Source organism: Mastigoproctus giganteus, chromosome 7 (genome assembly GCF_048544385.1).
Source record: "Mastigoproctus giganteus isolate SK-2022 chromosome 7, ASM4854438v1, whole genome shotgun sequence".
In the NCBI taxonomy this organism is placed as follows: domain Eukaryota; kingdom Metazoa; phylum Arthropoda; class Arachnida; order Uropygi; family Thelyphonidae; genus Mastigoproctus; species Mastigoproctus giganteus.
In genome coordinates this window covers 78,493,384-78,517,116 of record NC_143581.1, presented here as the reverse complement: position 1 = coordinate 78,517,116, position 23,733 = coordinate 78,493,384, and the positions used below count along the sequence as shown (strand labels likewise).

General features: G+C 36.6%; 1 protein-coding gene across 3 annotated transcripts in view; it reads left to right on the top strand.

Moving 5' to 3' along the window:
• Mnat9 (microtubule-associated Nat9) overlaps positions 1–23,733 on the top strand; it is a 146,609-nt gene that overhangs the window by 102,633 nt on the left and 20,243 nt on the right. For all 3 annotated transcript variants that reach the window (XM_090376984.1, XM_090376983.1, XM_090376982.1), the window contains one exon: positions 16,314–16,373. In XM_090376984.1, the coding sequence (XP_090233110.1) occupies positions 16,314–16,373 (60 nt within the window). The remainder of the gene's footprint in view (positions 1–16,313; positions 16,374–23,733) is intronic.

Below are 23,733 nucleotides of genomic sequence, written 5' to 3'. Positions count from 1 at the left end.
ATATTAAAGACAATATTACTCCATTTGAAGTGTTACAATATATTTTTAAAAACAATTACAGATAGTTTTCCAAATGTAGCATTAAGAATTTATGCAAATGAGGAAACAAATGGGTGCTCTTACCAAGAAAGGCTAAAGTTCTGTAAATTGCAGCATCTGGATACTAGGCTCCTGCGAGGTGATCTAATTGGGGTGTTTAAGGCTTTAAATGGTTTGAGCAAGCTGAATGCTGATGGGATTCTTCCTCTTGCTCAATTACACAGTTGAGGGGGCATAAATTCAAATTGAGGGGCCATAAATTCAAATTGAGGAAAGACAGTTGCAGAATAGATGTTCGGAATGCATTTAGCCAGCGAGTGGTTGAATGCTGGAACAAACATCCATCTGTAGTTGTGGAAGTTGATAGCTTAAATAAATTCAAGGAGAAATTGGACAAACCTTTGAAGCGGATGGAGAGGTGAATGGGAAGTGGGTTTTTTTTTGTGATGCTGTATAAGCTTATAAGCTTGCTATCTTGCATTATATGCCACTACTAATGCTCATGCCAGTTTTTATGCGGCAACTGAAACTAGTAAAGTTTCAGTTGCCTCAGTTGAATGCAGTTTTTCAAAATTAGAATTAATCAAAAATTATTTATGACGACAGTGTCTCAACAACGCCTCTCTAATTTGGCAATAATTTCAATAGAAAATGATCATTTGGAACAAATAAACATAAGTAATTAATAAATTTGCATCTCTTAAAGCAAGGAAACAAATTTGTATAACTTTATAATTTTTCTTTTGTATTATTATTGTAATAGAGTACGATTACGGCGATTATAATTTGAAGATTATTTCCAGAATTTTAGAATGAAATTGTTATTTTTGTTTGATTATATTATATTTTGTTGTTTCATTATATTATATGTGAGATATGCTGTAATTGTTTTCTTTTTCAATAAATGAATAATAATTATTTATGCCTAAATTTATTTTTTAATCAAAATATTTTGGGGCAGCAATTTGATTTTGCTGACTGGTGGTATATAGGGTCACAGCGGCTCTGGGTATATTTAATGATATACTTATTATTTGTGTAGTATAGGTGATCAGATTTAGTACCTGAAATCAAAACTTGATGTTACATTCACTGCTGGAAGGTGCTCAGATCAGTGAAGCATAAATAAATGAACTTTTGTTTGAATTAATTTTTATTATAAAACTTTTAATTTTTTAATTTGCATTTTCTGCAGTACACTTGAAGCATACTTCAAGTTGAGAAACACTACAGGTTGAGAAACACTGCTTTTACAGATTTCCAATGACAGTCTTTTTCTCTTCAAGTGACACATTTTTCCCTTAATGTGCAAATGCTAACTTAAAAATATTACTCAACCTGAAAAAGCTTTACAGAGTAATAAATATATTTGTTCAGATTAAATTAATCAGTTTTATTTAACTTACTTAACAAATAACTTTATTAACGACTATTTTTCATATATTTCTTATTATGGAAATAATATTTTTGTAAATAACACTGATTTTGTTTTTAGCACTTTTTTAAATATTTATGATGCAGTGATTAACTTGAAAACCTGCACATTTAATGCTCACTATTTTGGCATCTTCAACCATTTTTATTTTTCACTTAAAAAGAATGAAAATTTTTAAAAAAGGTTTTATGAACATAAACTAAATGTATCTTTATTATTGTATAAATGTGATATTAACATAGTAATGCTGTCATTAATGATTATTTATGCACACGCAAAAAACACTAATTACTGTGCAGCAAGGAAAGTGGACAAATAAAGTTGAATGAAATAAAAAAAAAAAAAAAACAACTGAAGAGTGTACAAATAGTGATGAATAACTAGAGGTTAAATGTGAAATGAACGTCATTTGCACCAAAAATGATCTGTATGAAGTAAACAAATGCACGATTAACAATTCCTAGAATTTTGTCTCTATCATCCCTTTCCCAAAGCCAAATTTTAAGCTTTGAAAAAAAAATTTTTTTTTCAAAATGTGATATGAGAAGGAAAGTATTTAAATGTGGGATTGCTCTAACCCAGCATTTCCCAAACTGAGGTCCACAGACCAGTTCCAGGGGGTCCGCGAAACATTCAGAAGGTATCAAGTAATGTTTTTCTTAAAAATATACTGAGTGAACCACAAAAAATTTTGTAATAGAACAATGCTTATTTTCGACACGATTAGTACAGGCTGGCCTCGTATAACGCGATTAATTCGTCCTGCGAGCGAATCATGCAAAACGGAAACGTGTTAATCGAATATAATAATCAATAGGAAAAATTATAATTGGTCCTTGACCTTCTGTAATGTCCATAAAGAATTTTAAAAATACCTTTTAAATAACTTTTTAAATGTATACAATGTAAAAGATAATGAAAATAATTATGGAATTAAATGTTTATTGCATAAAACAGGGGGTTCCCAAACAGTGCGCTGCGGAATATTTTAAATTTTCGAGGGAAACACAGCGATACTCGACATCTGTCAGACACCACGCGAACTACTAGCTCGAGGCAGTTCACAGTTTCAACATTTCTTATTAAGTTGTTTGGACCTAACTACTAAACGGAACTGTTAGGTATTTCTTTTGGTCTGGGTGTGCCTTGAAAAAATTACTGAGACACTAAGGGTGCCGTGAACCGAGAAAGTTTGGGAACCACTAAGGGTGCCGTGAACCGAGAAGGTTTGGGAACCTCTGACATAAAATACACAACGAAGAAATGACTGTTGTGGAAATATTTGAACAGTGTTGACTTTCTCTTTTCATCAGTCAATTTCCGATAGCCGACAACAATCTTCTCTGGGCCCTGGCGAAGTAAATATCGCAGAGAACCTCAAACCTTTTGTTTGAGGTTCTCTACGATACAAAAGATTTCAGCTAATTCTTTTACCGTTATCTCCTTTGCGGTAACATTTTCATCTGGCTCATTTAAAAATTTGAATTTTTATGCAAGTGTGCATTGACTTTATGAGCAGGAGACAAAAAAGTAACACATCTTCTTCCAATGGTTGATGGAACACACTGAGGCAGGCAGCAGGCAAACAATTTGTTTATTGACCGTACGACTCACTGTAAGCTTAATGCACGATTCAAATCTTTTTCAACTATCGCATAAAAAAGATCGCATTAACTGGAAATTTGCATCATATAAAGTGAAAAGTGGTATAATTTTTCAAATAGCGTTAACTGAAAATCTCGTTAATCGAAATCGCGTTATGCGAGGCCTGGCTGTATATATAATTGTATACATATTTCAAATTATTCGATCTATGTATAGCAAATTGATGATAAATAAAGTTATTATATTTCTGTATAAAAACAAGAATAAAGTTGTTGTTTCACACAACTTTGAATTTTCTTCACACACACACACACACACACACACACACACACACACACACACACACACACACACACACACACGTTATATATATATATGTGTGTGTGTGTGTGGAGGAATTAATGGGTTTGATAAAAGTGCAAAGATGGAAGTGAAATTTACACAAAATACCGAAAATTAAAAGGGTAAGGAGAGCAGAAATTCCTTTTTTGTCCTTATTAGCAGTATATGAGTTTTTGAGAGTCCTATCTTGAGAGTCCTTTTTGAGAGCCTCAATCTGGGGCCAATTTGCCCTTACTCTCTGGAAATGTTTTCTTGATATACTCCCTTTGCTGAAGTTATCAAGTTCAGAGCACCACCAGGGAACAGCATTTTTCCTCAGTTTTCTTGATATTACTCCCTTTGCTGAAGTTTATCAAGTTCAGAGCACCACCAGGGAACAGCATTTTTCCTCAGTTTTCTTTTGGGTATTGCTAGGTTGGATGCTTTTTGAAGCATAGTCGGGAAATTTAAGTTGTGTTCATCCGGGATCTGAGTCTGCTGCTGTTCTATTTGGTTTTGGATTTCATCTGTGAAAGTCTGCCAGTTGGCTTTCTTTAAATTGTATCTGATTATATCTTGGGGTGGCTGTATCTGGCTGTCTATTTATCTCTTTAAGCTAAAAGTTATAGCCCTATAGTCTTAGGTGTTCCAAGCTTCTTGGACCATCCAATCTGTAATTTTGGTGGATATGGAAGTAGTGGCCAAAGTTATATCTATATCACTTTCCAACAGTGTACTACTGTAGGTAGATTGTGGGATCTATTTATTACCTGTAGGATAGAAGTGGCTAGGTAGTCTGTTAGGAGTTGGCCATTATATGTTCCTGGTCTGTCAACTATACGGTTTTGCCAGAGGCTTGACCGACAGTTGGCATCCATGAAGACTACTATCTTAGAATTTGGAACAATTGTCAGTACATTTTGTAGATAATGAATGCTGGGATTTATATTCTTTCCTGGCCTACAGTAGAAGGATGCAACATGAAAGGATCCTGTTTGACTAACAGGCACGGGTGGTGCATTGTTCTGTTCTATCCTTAGTTTCCCAAGTCTAGCTCTTCTAAAATTGAATACAGCCTCTGCGTAATATGTTAAGGCTAGGTATGTAGCCTCTTCCTGTAGTAAAGTTGACTCCTGATTGTGGGGGTTTCCTTGTATCTCTGTGAGGAATTGAAGCTGACGGCGTAAGTGGGACACTCATACATAAGGTGTTCCCAGGACTCCTCTTCACCATGGCAATGTGGGTTATTTTCTATTCCAAGACACTTTAACATAGTGGCATAGTATTTAGGGTCAGGTGCCTCCGCTGGTTCCCACATCTGCACCGTATGTACTCTGTGATGGAATGCAAAACAACTGCAAAAGCCCGAAAAAAGTGTAATGTCTGGTTTATGTAGTGTTTTGTTCTGTTGTGTCTCTTTGGCTGCAGGCCCCCTAGTGGGACACTACATTGCCCACTGCCACCACCACATGGAGGTGAGCCATGCTACCCATTATACTCTGGCTCTTTCTGCCAAGGGTCACCTGAGCTTCCTGACAGAGGCTGTTTGTTTGTTATTTAGGAGCATTAGCAACTAAGGCCATATTGCTCCGGGGATATGTGGTGGTCATTCCCTGACCTTTCCGCATCCTCCGTATTTGGTGGTCACGGGCTCGAACACCGGTCTAATCAAGAAGCGTGTGCTATGCACTGCTGCTCCTGCCCACCTGGCTACGGAGGCACCCCTGACAGAGGCCAATTTAAAAAAAAAAAAAAAAAAAAAAGTATAAATGTTGCGTGGAGAGATAGTGAAGGTAGGTCCAAATGGGGGGGGGTGTAGCTTTAGGGTGGCTTGAAAGAGAAGTTAAGCTACTCAGAGAAGGCAAAGTAAGGATAGGGGAAGAGAATAAAGGTCATGGGGAGAGATCTCCCCACAAGATCGCCAGAGGCCAAGGGCACTCTGGAAGCCTGCAGTGACATGAGAGCACCGACAATCCCGCACCAGATGGTGCCAGCTGAATCCTACCCCTGAGGGTTTGCAAGTCGATCCCCCACTCCAGCAGGTGCTAGCAATTCTATCCTTATTATGGGTTTGCAATTTATCCTGCACTCCAGTGTCAGCAGTTTCCACGTGAATTCATGACAGTAATTAGATCATAACCTATCCGGATTGCCATAGGATTGTCCTTGCGTGTTCCTTGGGATGGTATTGTCCCACATCAGTCTAGGTCTGCTGCAGTCCTTGCATCGCTCTGTGCTCAGTGATCGTGGCTTTCCTTATGGCAAAGACTTCTTGTGTGAATATTGTCAGACATTTATATCAATCTTTGCTTTGGAGTAGGAGAAATTCTTGGTTCTGGGGGTTGCATTGGATCCCCGTGAGGAATTTTAGCCTGGAAGTGCCGTAGGAAGGGCGATCGTGGACTAGTCAACTCCATGATTCTTCCTCTCCACAGTGGAAGAGGGGATCACTTTCTATGCCGAGTGCAGTTAATTTCTGTTTGAATGATCCATGGCCTGTAATGATATCACTCCATCGACTGAAGAAACAGTCGATGGAGTGGCACCATCAAAATTGACGTGTAAGAAGTTCGAAAGACAGCTTTCTGTCTGTAAAGTCATGGTGACAGTGTTTTGGAACAAAGATGGGGCTTTGCTTGTGGACTTGATACCACAATCAACTCAGATCGATATGTGGTAACTTTGAAAAAGTTGAAAGCCCACATCCGTAGAGTTCAGCTGGACAAAAACCTTAATGAAGTTCTTCTCTATGACAACTCACAACCCCCACACCAATGTGTGCATTGTGGAGGCCATTTCAAAACTGGGGTGCACTGCCCTTCCTCACCCCTCTCATAGCCTGGACCTGGCACCTTCCAACTCTCACCTCTTTGGCCCGCTGAAGGATGCAGTCTGTGAAACTAATGTTGCAGACGATGACCAGCTCAAGTACAATGTTTGTGAACCCTCCAGAGCAACAGTGAGGACTTTTACAGGATTGAAATACAGCATCTGACTCAGAAATGGCAAAAGTGCATAGAAAAATGATGAATTTGTGGAAAAATAAGTGTATTTATTAAAGATTGAGGATTAATTGATGTAAAAGACATAGTTGTAAGAATTAAATTTTCTGAGGAAAGAAGTAGGAGGCATTACTTTCGTATCACTGTGCTCAGAAATAAAAAAAACAGACACGTTCATGCAAATTCTAACACGTCGTGGGCTAGCGACCAACCTCCCCACAGAATACGTCAGCTAGTTCATGAACACCCCCTCACCCAGTATTCAATGAACCGACATATCAGCAGGTTACAAATCTTTCCTCGTGTACACTATCGCAGGACCAGATTTCACTTTTATCCAAAGGACTAAATTATAATTTACCACCTCGAAAACTACCTAAAAAACAATGCGTAATTGATATTGAACTTGGACTTCGTAATGTTCCACAAAAAGATTTATTTATTCAACAAGTTAACCAAGTAGTGAATAACATAAAAGAAATGCTAAAGGAATTGAAGGCCAGTAAATTGAATTCACATGACAGTTCAGCTTTACGAGAACTTCGGGGAAATAAGGACATTATTATACAGAGGGTAGATAAAGGAGGTACAGTGGTAATACTAGGTAAACCTGATTATATTAATAAGTTAGATTCAGTTGTTTCGGATACCTCCACTTATCTTGAAGTAGACCCTACACTGTTTACCAGTTTGGTCAATCAATACAATAAAATGTTAACCACGTATTGAAAAAATGACTACATTACTATGGCCCAGTTAAAGGAATTGAAGGCCAGAACATACAATATTCCTGCACTTTTCGATCAGGTAAAATTACACAAGACTGGATTTCCTACTTGACCTATTGTTTCCTACAGGAACTCGGAATTTTCATCCTTAGCCACACGTATATAATATTATAAAACCCTTTAGACAGGTAATACAATTTGGGATTAAGAACTATGATACATTATTTAATAATCTTAAAGACTTGTAGACTTGGTGACAATGACAATTTATTCTCACTAGATGTTACCTTGTTATATACGAATGTAAACGTTGAATACACATTAGATATTATTTGGGATACGTTAAATAAAAACTCAATACCGATTAATTATACGAAGCTACCTATTAAGGAAATTTTTCACTTAATTAAACTGTTAGTTGAGGTTTTGGATTGCCAATGGGTTTGAGCCGGAGTCAGAGATCTATCTCTCAACGATTGAGCATATACATTTGACACCTTTTCGACCTCGTATCACATACTATGGGAGGTATTTAGACGATGTTCTAGTTATTACTGATAGTAGTACTATCCAGGACATTTTACATTCGTTTAATAATATTCATTCTAGACTCAAATTTACATTGGAAATGGATACAAAGTCATTAAACTTTCTAAATTTCACGCTTACTCGGGACTTGAATAAAATCGAATTTAGCATCTACAAACACCGGTATGCTTCTACATTATAATAGCTATCACCGGTTCACCTACAAAAGATCGATTATCTTTAATCAATTTCTAAATGCCTATAAATATTCAACAACGGAATCTGCTTTGTGCTCAGAAATACAAATATTACCTAGTTGGTTCTTAAACAGGGGTTATCCCCTGACCACAATAAACTGAATTAGGGTAGAGGCTAAGGATAGGATACAAAATGCTACACCAACCAACAATAGTAACATCAAAAAATACTTTATTTCTGTCCCATATGTTGAACAGTGGCACAAACAGCTTAATAGATTCTTTAAAGATACCGAATATCGCTTGGTTCTTTTTGCGTTCTCAACAAATTAATTAATCTGGTATACAACATTTCTTGCTGTGATTGCGGCTCATCTTACCAAGGTTCGACGCGATTTTCTCTGAATATTTGTGTAAATCAACATGAAGCCTCAGTTCGTGCTTCTCGTTCAGCAGCTTCAGAATTAGCCTTTCATGCCATTAACGAAAAACACTTTTTTATTTAATGAGGCCAAAATACTTAATGTTCACCATAATTATACTCGACTGTTAATTGCAGAAACCGTAGAAATTAAATTATACGAGAATTCTGTTAATGTTCGGCGGCCATATTTAATCTCCGATGCGTGGACCTTTACGTGCATGCGCGAAGACAAATAATCACTATTTAAGTTTCAGGTTCAACCCTATTCGGTAATATTCATTCCTGTGATCACGACATACGGTTGAAAAGTGTTGTCAGCTTCAGGAAGGAAAATCGTTTTGAATATTTTCGTTAGATTCTTTTTAATTTTTAATTGTGTTAAATTGATTTGAATTGTGTTAAATTGGTTTTTAATTATTTATTTTTTACTCTAATGTAAGTTTTCGATTTTTTTGTTTTAATTTCTGGAGAGTATCATATGGAAGTGTTCTACGTACTATATTGAGGTAAACTCCTCTTATTATTTTACAAATATTAATATCAACGTAGAATGTATTGAGTATTACACCACTGATTCATACTATCTAAGTAAAAATACCAAGCACAAATTTACACTTTATTACTAATTACCAATTAACACATTACTTTATTGCACGTTGCTAATTAAAAAAATTAAATATGTGAAAATTGGAAGAAATTTTCCACAGGTTAGCAAAATGAAAATAAATTTACTCCTACGTACATAGCTTAATTAATACTGTAATGTGTACATGCTAACTAACTGATATTTTTGTTCTCTGACTTATTTTTTGGGTTGTAAAATTAAAAAAAAGATAAGTAATCAATAACAAAGAACACGGCACACACAAATTGCAACTAACACGATATGCACAAGTGAGATATGAAGTAACAAGTTTACGGAGCTTAAAAATAGGAATGAAGAGAAGATTCTGAAAATTTATGTTTTTATATAATTGAAGATTTCAGTGAAGGGGAAACACATTTTACCATAATAACATAAAAACTCACATAGTTCAGTTATCAGTATTATTGCAAATGCAATAAGATAGAGTTTACTACCGATTTATAATAGATTGCACTAACAGAAAACCCCAATAAACCGGAAACTGCAAATTGTTTTTTATTGTTTTATGGTAGTGACCTCCAGAAATGTGCTTCAGGAAAATATCAGAAAGGCTTTCAAAATTGATTCTTATAACAGAACATATAACAATGAAAGTGTAGTGCATTTCAATGATTTGAATTGGTTTTTTTGAAATTAAAGCATCTGATTCTACTAACCAGTGATCATGTCAACTGGCACCTACTAATTTCACTTTATGATGGGCTTAAGATTTTTCCTGACTGGACCACGTGGTCCTTTCTTTCAGCCAATAGCAATGTTTGTAAATATGTTGGCCACCTGTTTTGTTTTTTCATCCTTTAGTTGAAGTGATATTTTGTGTTGTGCTTATTTGACATAAATTTACTATTGAATTTGTGCAATACAGCATTGTGTAACCTTGATAAATCACCTTTTAGAGAGATAAATAGCTTAGTTATATAGCAAAAATTTCAACTTCCTAGGTCTTGGAACAAATTACCAAAAAACAGGTATTATTGGGTTCGCATTATGGTATTTTTACAATATGATGGTGTTTCTAGAACGGATTAATATTGTAAAGTGGGGTCCACCCTATCTTGTTCTTAGTTCTAGATCACCTTTGCCACAAAAGACAAAGGTATTGAAATATACATTTTTAAGGAAATTTTTTTGGTTAACCTGGGTAGGGCTTCTAATTTTTAAATTGAGATTTTTAAAACTATTTTAACTTGTTTATTTGTAGTAAAGATTATTACTCTTCTATGCAGAAGTTAAAACAATGTTAATAAATTTTATATAGCATTATTGCATATTTACTTTTCTGTCATTTATGTGCAAACCATTGATGCTATGTAAAAGTTAAAATCCTATTTAGAATTAGTGTACTGAAATTTATAAAGAAACAACTAGAAATACAGATAAAATTATATCTTTTTGAAATTTTTTAGTGTAATTGATATACAGAATTTATGTGGGTTGTAATTTTTGTGGTGTGTGTGGGGAGGGGGGGAGAATTGACCAGCAAAGAAGCTGAAGTAATTGTACAGTCCATGTTAACAAAAAGTTTTCTTATTCTTGTTTTGTAAAATGAAATAATCTCTACTGGCAACATTCCTGTATATCATTGACAGAACCATGAGTTTCCCTAGCAGACTGCAGCTTAGTGATCTTTTTATAAGACCATGTAATATAATTCTTATAGAGTAGAATCTCAATTTTCCAGGATAGATGGTAAAAAAAATTCTCGGATAATCGATTTCTCGGTTAATCCAAAAATAGTGTCTCTGACATACGTAAGAGTTATGTTCCAGGACTTCTCACATGTCTTGTTTTACATAACTCGGGAATGACTAATAAAATATTGCTACTATATTCCTGATATGCCAAAATTACAAAATCTACGTAATATCCTCGGAACAATGAAGAAAAATAGTTATATATTTTTAATTAGTTCAATATTAGTTCTAAGGGGCTTAGAGGGGAACAGGTATCCTGTGTGTTATCAGACACTCAGCCTAAAACACTGATGGATCCAATATCTCTCTATTACAGAAGATTTAGGAGAAGTCCGGTTGGCCTGCCTCCCTAAAATCCACTCATGCACACCTTCTCGATGGTAAGCCCTGTTACGTCACTTAGGTGGCAACGAACGTGTAGAGTGGTTCTCTTCAAGACGTCTGGTCAGCGTGAAGAGGAAAAGACCAAACCCTCCAGCAATGAGAGCACAACAATACAAATAGCCCTCAGTCCCCAGCAGCTTTCACTCTCCCTCTTACGGCAGCGAGAGGATCAGAGTGGAAGCAGAGGGTGCTAAGAATCTCTGGGTACGACCAGGCTGCCATGCACGGAAACTGAACTTGGCTTGTTATAACGTACGATCACTCATCGGTTAAGACAGGATATTAGAGCTGGAAAAGGAATTAGAAAATGTGAATTGGAATATCATCGGTTTGGCTGAAACAAGAAGAAGAAATGAATCACTTATAAGTTTATCAAGTGGAAATCTGCTGTACACCAATGGAAACAGTGAAAGGAGTGAAGGTGGAGTTGGGTTTCTGGTCCATAAAGATTTTAAAAACAACATTTTGGAATTCAAAAGTACATCACCAAGGGTGTCAAGATTAATACTCAAGATTTCTAAGAGGTACAAGCTAAAGATTATAATGATTTATGCACCAACATCGAGCCATGATGATAAAGAGGTTGAAGAAATGTACACTGAAATTGAGAGTCTTCTAGATGAGCAGAAAACCCACTACACTATTATTATGGGGGACTTCAATGCTAAGGTTGGAAAAAGGCAAAACAGCGCAGAAAGAGGAACTATAGGAAATTTTGGAATTGGTGAAAGAAATAAAAGAGGTGAAAGACTTGTGGAATTTGCAGAATCTCAAGGAATGTCAGTAATGAACACTTTTTTCAAGAAAAGGGTGAACAAAAAGTGGACATGGAAGAGTCCAAATGGATTAACAACTAATGAAATCGACTTCATCCTCACTAACAGAAGATATATTGTGAATGATGTTACCGTCCTGAATAAGGTAAATGTTGGAAGTGATCACAGAATGGTAAGATGTACACTTGATATAGATGTAGGAAAGGAAAGGAAAAAACTGACTTGAGTAAATAATACAAAGGTCTTTGAAATAACAGAAGAGGAGAAAAAGCAGTATGTACTGGAACTTAAGAACAAGTTTGAGCTTTTGCAGACTGCTCAGGACCAAGATATCGACGAGGAATATTACAACTTTCTGAAAGTGATAAAGCCCAAGAAACCTATAGGGAAACAGAAATCCAAAGAAGAAAAAATTAGTCAAGAAACACTTGTCATGATGAATCAAAGACGACAAATGAAGAGCAAGAAAAACACTGACAGGGAGAAAATTGAGTATACTGAGTTATGCAAAGCCATTAGAAAGAGACTCAGAGAGGACATAAGAAGATTTAACACAAGAAAATTAGAACAAGCATTAAGGGAAAACAAAGGATTTATATCAGCAGCCATGAGCAGTAATACAGGAAGACAAATGATACTGAAACTGAAGAATAGCGATGGTGTACTTATAAACAGCAGAGAAGGCATAATTAAAATAGCAGAAGACTACTATAGAGAATTATACAAGGAGCGAGGGAATGATACCAGCAGTGGGGAAGATGGATTGCAAAGTAGCAACACATACGACATACCCGATATTCTTCCCGATGAGGTAGAACATGCATTGAAGAAAATGAAGAATCGGAAAGTCCCGGGGGAAGATGAAGTTACTGTAGAGTTGTTAAAATTGAGAGGAAGAGACATAACACAAAAACTGGCAAGGCTCTTCACAAAGTGCATTAGAAAAGGTGTGATGCCTAAGCAGTGGAATAATGCAATCATAGTTTTGCTGCATAAGAAAGAAGATAAATCAGAAATTGGAAATTATAGACCAATTAGCTTGTTATCCCATATCTACATGTTCACAAGGGTCATTACTAACAGATTAGAAAGAATACTTGATGAGAATCAACCGAAAGAGCAAGCTGGCTTTAGGACAGGATTCTCAACTATGGATCACCTTCACGTAATATCACAGCTAATGGAGAAAGCAAATGAATATAAAACACCATTATGCCTGGCATTTGTGGATTATGAAAAGGCATTTGACTCCATACAGCATAAGGCAATGTTTCGGGCACTGGAAAGACAAGGCATAGATACTCCATATATTATGATTTTGAAGAAAATATATGAGAGTGCTACATCCTTTATTAGACTAGACAAAGACAGTAGGAAATTTAAAATCGAGAAAGGAGTTCGACAAGGAGACACAATATCTCCGAAGCTGTTTACTGCTGCCCTTGAGGAAACTTTCAGAAGATTAGACTGGTCGCAGAAAGGAGTCAATGTGAACAGAGAGTACCTAAACCATTTACGATTTGCAGATGACATTGTGGTCATAAGCCACAATCCCAAAGAATTAGAGGAAAATCTTAATCAGTTATGCACAGTTAGTAAGGATTTTGGACTAAAGATGAATATGGCTAAAACAAAAGTAATGATGAACAAGTATGCCACGGAAAGGGAAATAATGATTGAAGGAGCAGTAATTGAAAAGGTGGAGTCATATACTTATCTGGGACAAGTTATTAGCTGTAATAATGATAAATGGCTGGAAGTCAAGAGAAGAATAAATTTTGGATGGATAGCATTCAGGAAATATAGTCACATACTGAAGAGCAATATCCCAGTTTGTCTGAAACGTAAAATAATGAATCAATGTATACTCCCCACCATGACTTATGGAAGTGAAACTTGGGCACTCACCAAAAGAATGGAAGAGAAGCTAAGAACTACACAGCGAAGAATGGAACGAATTATATTGGGAACCAGACTGTTAGATAAGAAGAGAAACACATGGATTAGGCAGCAAACTCAAGTAAAGGACATTCTTATCAAAACTAAAGAACTAAAATGGTCTTGGGCAGGACACATAGCTCGAAGACATGATGACAGATGGACTAAGAAAATAACAGAATGGTACCCAAGAGGAGCTAGAAAAAAACCTGGAAGACAAAGGCGGAGATGGATAGATGAAATTCATGAGTTTTTGAGTAGTAAATGGATGGCCAGTGCTCAAAACAGAAGGAACTGGAAAGTTGCTGGAGAGGCCTTCATCCTGCAGTGGATTGAAAATGGCTGATGATGATGATGATGAATTAGTTCAATTAAAAACTTTATCTGGGGACAGTGGTAAAGTAGCCAGAGTGGCATAAGAAAAAAAAAAAGGAAGAAAAAACGCATGCTATTGTACTGTAAAAACTATGTATTTCGTAGCCCTGGTTATTATAGTTGACTTCATTGTGCCGATCGCTTCACCGCCTTTCTCCTTTGTGTTCACTATTGCCACTGACAAATCTGAATTCCGCACAATACTTGTTGATGTTTGGCCATTTTCATACATCCTTATTATTTTAATTTTCTGATCCAACTCAATAGACCTGTCACTTATTCTCTTAGTTGGTACCATGATAACAGTCAAAATTAAATTTTCTGAAAAGAACTTCACAGGGGACAAAAACTCACTATCATCACTCCACCCGAGCTCGCATTTTACTAAAGCACATTTCTGGAGGTCACTACATAAAACAATAAAAACAATTTGCATTTTCCAGTTATTGAGGTTTTCTGTTAGTGCAATCTATTATAAACAGGTAGTAAACTTGATCCTTTTGCATTTGTGATAATAAAATAGCTGGAATTCTATGTTTTTTTATGTTATTACGGTGAAATATGTCCCCCCTTCACTGAAATCTTCAGTCATATAAAAAATATATAAATAACGTAATGTAAGTCCCTTTCATTATGAAAGGGAATTGGGGGTGATTGTGCAGGCAGATATGAAGTTCTCTGAGCAGTGCAGACGGGCTGCAAGAGTAGCTCATGGAGTATTGTCAATGATATACAGGAATTTTTCCAGCAGGGATAAGGAGGTGATTATTCCATTGTATAAGGCAATGGTCAGGCCACACCTAGAGTACTGTATACAGGTCTGGAGGCCTCATTTCAAGAAGGATGTAGAGCTGCTGGAACGAGTACAGAGAAGGGCAACAAGATTAGTGAATGGAACAAAGGGGTGCTCTTACGAAGAAAGGCTTAAGTTTTGCAAATGACAGTGTCTAGAGACTAGGCACCAGCGAGGTGATCTGATAGAGGTGTATAAAGCCTTGAATGGTTTAAGCATGCTCAATGCTGATGGGATTCTTCCTCTAGCTCAGAAAAATCACCTGAGAGGGCATAAATTCAAATTGAGGAAAGACAGATGTAGGATAGACGTGCGGAAATTTGCCTTTAGCCAGTGGGTGGTTGGTTGGTGGAACAGACTGCCATCCCTTGTGGTGGAGGTTGATAGCCTAAATAAGTTTAAGGCTCAGCTGGACAGGTATTTTGAACGAACAGAGGGGTGAAGTGGAAGTGGGTTTTTTTTTTGGCTGATGCTGCATAAGCTTGCTTTCTTGCATCACATGCCTCTACTAATGCTAATGCTAAGTCCAAAGCTATGTAAGTCGGGGACTTAATATATCGAAAAATATTCGGCAACCTACATGTAAAAAGTATGGCGATAGATAAAAAATGGAAAAACTTCCCACGCACTACTGAGTGTCCAATATGATGCTTACTTTTATTTTTGATGATGTCGATTTTAAATCTAATAGCTTTATTTTTTACAATATCGTGTATAGTTTGGTCACCAACGTTATAGTGGTCATTAGAGATTTAACGGATGCACTGTTTTCAAACCTTTGAATAATTTCAAGTTTTTGTTTAATTGAAAGCACAACTCTTGCGTTTGCCCATCATTTTCGTGATTTCTAAACAAAAAGAAAAAAAAAAAAGTTTCTATAAAAATGAATCCGACATCCCTGACAATTAACGAAACAAAATTTTTGTTCTTTTGCGGTTCGACAGAACACAACAATCAACATGATGCACTAAAAAAAACTAAACATTTGGTCTTTTTTTTTTTTTTTTGAGACACTGGGTTGCAAGATAATAGGCACACTAATCTCCCAATGATGACTTATAATGCTTCTTCTTGTTGCTTATTTACTTGCAAAACATCTGTTTATACCTATTCTAGCTATTACTTGAATTTTATGATTTATGGGTTTTTTTATTTTTTTTTAATTTGGAGTCTAAGTGTCCTGGTTAATTCGATCCCTGTAAATTGAGAGTTTGCTGTTTTTTCATTATGAACTATTTTGGATTTGTTACTACCCAACTGGTACATTAATTATTCTGTAAGCAATCATAAGATAATTCATTCATAAATAATTATATTTCAGTATGTGTCCAATCCATATACTGCATATTATCTGGTTTAAACAGATGACAGTTGTATATTATATATTTCATTCATGGTCTGAATAGTGAAACTAACTTTTCTTCATAGAAAAGGAAAAGAGAAAGCAAGGTAAAGGCAAAGAGGCTCTGCTTTTCATGCTTCGTTACGGTGAGTCTGATATAAAAATTAAATATGCTTAATAACATTCTGAATGAAAGTATTCTTGTCACAGCTGATTCATTTTCTATTTTATATATATATATATATACGGTCAGTCCTCGTATAACGCGTGTTTACATTACACAAATTCGATCATACATGATTTATAAATAGGGGAACAGTATCGTATATAACACAAACTGAATTCACTTATGCATGATTCGCCTTTGTGTTTACAAGAAATGGCAGTCGGACAGGAATCACCCCAACTGAATACAACATGATAGGAATGAAGAGAAGATTTTAAAAATGTATTTGTTTTTTATATCAGTGAAGGGGAAACACATTTCACCATAATAACGTAAAATTCCAGCTATCAATATTATTGCAAATGCAATTAGATCGAGTTTACTACCAGTTTATAATAGATTCCACTAGCAGGAACGCAACTGGAAATTGTTTTTATGGTTTTTATTGTTTTATGGTAGTAACCCCCAGAAATTTGCTTTAGTAAAATGTGAGCTAGTGAGGTAGAGTTGTCTCTGCCTTTACGGTGTTGTTTATTCAGTTGCTACACGCGCACAGCTTTGTTTATGTGTATCAAGCGTGCCTCCTCATTTTGTAATTGTGCTTTATTCCCTCAAAATGAGTAAAATACTTAAAAGGTGTGAAAAGGAAGTGTCCGGTGAAGACACTACAGATTCAGAGAGAAAAAGAAAAGCAATATAAACAGAGGCAGACTGGGTCAAAAATTCTTGCCCGGGAAAATATGTAGTGCCCTCATACTAGCGTTTATGGCCAAAATCACACCGGCCTCCGACCCACCATGGTTTCCCTGGTAAGGCTTATGGCCAGTCCGCCTCTGTCGATAGAGAAAAAATATGAAATTGTGAAACGCTTTGAGCGAAATAAAAGACCATGTGATATTGCACATGCTACAGGCCTAAATGAGGCAACGCCTAGCATTACAAAGAATGCGGAGAAAATAAAAACAACTTTTATACCAAGAACAACTCAAAGTGTAATTAAAATTTATTAGATTAAGACACAAAGAATTGGGAGAGATGGAACGGCTGTCATCTGTTTGGATAGAAAATCAAACAAAAAACAAGTTTTCTTATGATAGAAGCAAAAGCATTAGCAATATTTTATTACGTAATAGTCGTAATAAAATACGTAAATATTTTATTACGATTATTTATTGTGTTTGGTAATGTTTTGGTTACAAATGTGTGTTCAATCTTGGGTGGTCGGCACCTAACCCTATTTTTCCCATAGGGTCTGTTGTTTATATTGCATGATTTTGCATTGCACGAGGGTTTCTAGGAACACAACAATCGTGCTATACGAGGACTGAAATAGCAAGAAGGAAAAAATTATACAAAATGAAATAATACTAAGCAAAAAGATATTGCCACATAACACACAACTTTGATGTCACTTTTAATAAAATGATATAAAATACATGCCATTTGAGGATTAGATTAAAACTGTGTTATGTCAATAATGTGGAATTAATTAGGGCATTAAGAAAAAGCATAGTGGAAATTAATATTGAAATAAAAGTAAAAAAAGGGGGGAGGGGAATATGTATTAGGCATGTAGTTTATAATTGGTTCTACAGAGAATGAAATAACAATAGAAGCAAAGGAGAACTTACCGTGAACACAGAAGATGCAAAAGAGAAAGCAAACGCGAACACTTCGAAATATATACAGGATGTATCATAATATATATTACCCATTTTGGAGATGGATTTAGGACCAGAAAGCAATAATAATAATAAAACAGGTCATGTAAACATAGATCTGATTTCACCTTGTTTCTGAGCTACAGCCATTTTTCCATTCCAGCATCTGCTTACATTTACAGGAATACTCAAAATGACAACTGTATGTATAAATACAGGCATGTAAATGCCTCATTAGCATTAGTAGAGGCATATGATGCAAGAAAGCAAGCTTATGCAGCATCAGCCAAAAAAAAAAAAAAAAAAAAAAACCACTTCCACTTCACCCCTCTGTTCGTTCGAAATACCTGTCCAGCTGAGTCTTAAATTTATTTAGGCTATCAACTTCCACAACAAGGGATGGAAGTCTGTTCCACCAATCAACTACCCGCTGGCTAAAGGCAAATTTCTGCATATCTATCCTACATCTGTCTTTCCTCAATTTGAATTTATGTCCTCTCACATGATTATTCTGAGCAAGAGGAAGAATCACATCGGCATTGAGCATACTCAAACCATTCAAGGCTTTATACACCTCTATCAGATGACCTCGCCGGTGCCTAGTCTCCAGACACTAATTTGCAAAACTTAATACTTTCTTCATAAGAGCAACCCTTTGTTCCATTCACTAATCTTGTTGCCCTTCTCTGTACTCATTCCAGCATCTCTACATCCTTCTTAAAATAAGGCCTCCAGACCTGTATACAGTACTCAAGGTGTGGCCTGACCATTGCCTTATACAAGGGAATAATCACCTCCTTCTCCCTGCTAGAAAAATTCCTGTATATCATTGACAGGACACCATGAGATACTCTTGCAGCCTGGCTGCACTGCTCAGAGAACTTCATATCTGCCTGCACAACCACCCCCAGGTCCCTTTCTTTCTCTACCACTGTCAGTGTAGTACCACAGAGTTGATACGTTGCTCTGGGGTTGCTGTTTCCCATATGTAGCACTTTACATTTGCCACTTCTCAGCCCATCTGCTCAACCTTTCCAGATCCTGTTGCGGCAGCATAGCATCAGTAGTGTCCTTAATAACCCTGCCAACCTTTGTATCGTCTGCAAACTTGGACATTAAGCTTGATATACCATCATCAATATTATTTATAAATACAGAAAACAATAATGGACCCAACACTGAACCCTGAGGAACTCCACTAATAACATTAGTCCACGATGAGCAGTGTCCATTGATTACTACTCTCTGTCTTCTCCCCCTCAACCACCCCTTTATCCATAGCAGCAATTTGCCTCCAATGCCACACTGCTCCAGTTTGTGCAGCAGTCTTTCATGTGCAACAGTATCAAAAGCCTTTCTAAGATCCAAGTATATAATATCAAAGTTATTCCTTGCATCCAGTTCTTTTGTGACTGCATCATAGTATTCAATCAAATTGGTCAGGCAAGACTTCCCCTTAACAAAACCATGCTATGTCTGAGCTATAGCTGAAGTCTTGTCTAGATGATCCTGCAGTGCTTCTTTAACCAGTGCCTCCATTAATTTTCCTGGAATAGAAGTTAAACTCACAGGTCTATAATTACTTGTGTCAGCCTTTGATCCTCCTTTGTGAATTGGGGTCACATTTGCACATCTCCAGTCTATGGGTAACTCCCCTGAGTCCAAGGAAGCTCTCATAATTATGGCTAAGGGTTTGCTTACTTCCCTTGCTGCCTCCTCTAATATAACTGGATAGATCCCATCCACCCCATGTGCCTTTCTTGTGTTTATCTTCAACAATTTCTCCTCCACTTTACTCTCAGTTATTACAAGATTATCTAGCTTACAGCCACAGTTGAATACACCTCTGGCAATTCCCTAGCTGAATAACCCCTCGTTTGTGAATGTCAATGCAAAATATTCATTTAGTTTGTTAGCTACCTGAGCAGAATCATCAACAGTCGAACCATCGATATCAAGTGGACCAATCTGATTCATCCTCTTCCTTCTAGAGTTTACATAAGTAAAGAACTCTTTGCTGTTTTTCTTTGCATCCTTTGCCAAGGATTTCTCATAATCTGCCTTTTCCTGCCTAACCTCCTTTGTAACTTGGTTACAGACCAGCTTATATCTATCATAGGCTTCTGTGTCACGTGTTAATGTATGTGTATCCCATACATTTTTCTTCTCTGCTCTGTGTCTCATTAGTTTATCTGACATCCATTTTGGCCTAAACCTTGAACAATATTTCTTAGTTGGTATGTAAAGCCTAGTAGCTTCCAAGATAAGTTCTTTGAATGCTTCCCATTTTGACTTTGCTGTTGGTAACATCATCAGTTAGTCACACTGTATTGAATTTAAACATTGTCTCAGACCATCGTAGTCGCCTTTACAAAAGCAACAACCCTTTACCCCTGATGGTAGTTATCTCTTTGAGTAAATCCCACTTCAGCACACTGTGATCACTGCCACCTAGGCCGACCGGGTGGGTAAAGTGCCTGCCTGGCAACCTAAAGGTTGCGGGTTCGAATCCCACCTCGGGCTTGGATCAAAGTACTGCAAAAACCTTGGGAGGTGCATTATGGTGACAGAAGTTGATGCGCCAACAACTACCAAAAAAAAAAAAAAAAAAAAACTGCCACCTAGTGGTTCCTTTATCTGCAGATTCTTAATGCATGAAGAATCACTACTGATAATCAAATCAAGAGTTTTACTCCCTCTAGTTGCCTTCCGAACATGCTGATGTAGAAAACAATCATCCAATAAATCCACAAAAGCCTTGCTAATGTGTGAGTGACCAATCCACAAATTCCAGTCAATATCTGGGAAATTATAATCCCCCATTATAAGACTCTGATTTACTGGCTCACTCTATTTCCCTGTACAGTTTCTTAATATACTCATCAGAGTCATTAGGCTTATAGCACACTCCTACTCTCAATTTTGATCTCCCAATACTTATGTCACACCAAACTGACTCGACACTGCACTGTCCAGCGATGTCGACTGGCTTCACTTCCTTGGATTTTATTTCTTAACTAATAGCATAACCCCTCCTCCCTTCCTATCCTTTCTGTAGACCCTTCCTATCCTGTCTATCCTTTCTGTAGATGTACTCCCTAAATTCCAGTTCTGCATTCCTTATATCTGTGTGACACCACGTCTCTGATATCCCAACAATATCCGCCTTTGATGCTTTGAGCAATACCTCAAATTCATCAAATTTAGTTACCAAACTTCTAAAATACTTGGTGTACACGCAAGTATACATGCACCTGTTCCTACTCTTTGCTACCCTAACACAACCTATGTGTTTACTTGTACTGCAGTGACTCCCAGCAGTCTCTGAAATATCCTGCATCTTGTTTTCCAGGCTTCTGTTCATTCCAATAGAAGCAGTGCAAGAATCACTTTCACCTCTGCTAGTGGCTACTGTTAATCTATTAGTCCTTGTATCCCCCCCAAGCTAACAGTTTTCCGACCCACATAACACTGCCTCGATAACATCAGCAAATATTCTTGCACCCTTTCTATTTAAGTGTAACAAGTACAGATCAGGCTGAAAAAATTCTACCCCTTGAGCCTTGCACAATCTTTCTAGGGCCGAATTGATCGACAAGGCTCTCGTCATATACTCCCTCCTATCGTGTCTGGGTAGAATTGCAGACACTTTCAAATTCAACCATAATTCATGGCTTTTTCATCATAATCTTCTCACTTGTTCAAAAGTTCTTTTGATTTGCTGGTAGCCTTGCTCCACACATTGACAGAACATTTCAATGCCCTTCAGATGGCTCTACAAGTAAAAATTGAGTGTAGGCCAGGCAATGGACCCTGCATGACCTGTCCATTTCTTGGGTAATCTGTTATCCAAAATGTTTTTAGTGGCATTTCTAAAATGAGGGGGAGTAGAATTGTGCATAAACTGCATGCATCAAATGTCATCAAGTGTAACTTCTTTCAACAACTCATTTAAATGTTCTCTTAAAAAATTGCAATAAGATGCTCCTCTTAATCTCCCAGGCAGAACAGTAGACCTGATTAAATTGCCTCCAATTATTCCTGCTCATACATTCATGCTGAATTGTTGCTGTGTCTTGATTGAACAATATTGCATTTACATGTACACACTGAAATTGCATTTATTGCATTTACATGTACACACTGAAATGACAAGTCAATGTAATAGCATGGGGATTTTCTTCAGCTCATCGTTGAGAATTGTTAAAATTGACCCTATTAAATGCAGCTTCATCAGTAAACAATACAGTGGATAGGAAATGCTGATTAGTAGCACATACCTGCAGAAACCAAGTACAAAATCATGGTAGGAAGTCAGCTTCAGTAAGTCTGTACTATCTGAAGATGATATTGGGTAAAGTTGTTGGTCCTGTGAAATCCTTCACACAGTTATGTCCCACATTCACTGCTGTTGCTATCCTTTGGATGCTGTCACCATCTTTTTCTTCAGTGTGATTGAGGATTCATTTTTCCAAATCAACAGTTCTGATGCTGATCTGTCTAACACCATCTGAAACTTGTTTTATAAGTGAAGCAGTTTCCACAGATATGATGATTAAGAAAGTTTTTTGCATACAGACATCTTGCCTCAGCTCAATTGTATCTGGTAAGTCCATACATGAGATGAACGTTTGCCATCTCTCGATTTGAATGTCTCCATTATCACAGCATAGTATAAAAATTTAATAATACACTCCAAATGTAGTGCCTTTTTCAGGAGAACTAACTGAAATTACTCAAAGAACACTATGGGATCTTGTTTACATAACTACAAAAAAGCCCTCAGTGAAATATCGAGCGTTGAATGGAGTCATCTGTGCTAACTCAGTTTGTGGAAATAATCACTAGAACACAAAAATGGCTGCAGTTTGGAAACAAGGTGAAATCAGATATGAGTTTATGTGAATTTTTTTTTACTGTTTTTAGGTCCTAAATCCTTTCCTTAAGTGGGTCCCACATATTATGATACACCCTGTATGGTACTAAACTAGACTCTTGTGGGGTTGGGGGAAAGTGAAAGCTTGAGATTAAATTTGTGATAACTATGACTCAGCATAGAATAGAAGTAAAGATAAACAGGCACAGGTGCTGATAACTTTGCTAAGGCAAAAATAATTAAGATAGGAAGAAAATAGTTTCTTGCTATGCATTTGTAAAATTAATTGCTCATGAGAAATAAGATGAAGGTGTGAGTAGTTACATACAGTGGCGAACAAAAATACTGCATCATTTGTGAATTTTGCAAATTATGTGTTTTGCACTGCATTGTGGATTGCAGAAATGTTCAAAATACATTTGTTAGATGGGATATATATCTTTTTGAATGAAATCCAATAAAAAGACTCCAGCTGATATACCTAATTGCCATAAATATCTTCCCAAAGGGTAAAATGCATAATTAATGGAAAATTGGCAATCATGACAACCAAACATACATTTTATTGCATTTACATGTACACACTGAAATGACAAGTCAACGTAATAGTATTATGTACTGTAAATCAGCAAAATAAGTCCCCAATATTTTGTTGTTCCTCCTTGAGCTACAATTACAACCTTGCAACAATCTGTACCAATTGCGTGGTACCACACCCTTACAGTGCTCTCCTGCAGCTTTTTGTTGGCTTTTTCTGAGCAATTTTAGACGACATTATGTACCAGCAATTTCAATTTTCTAAT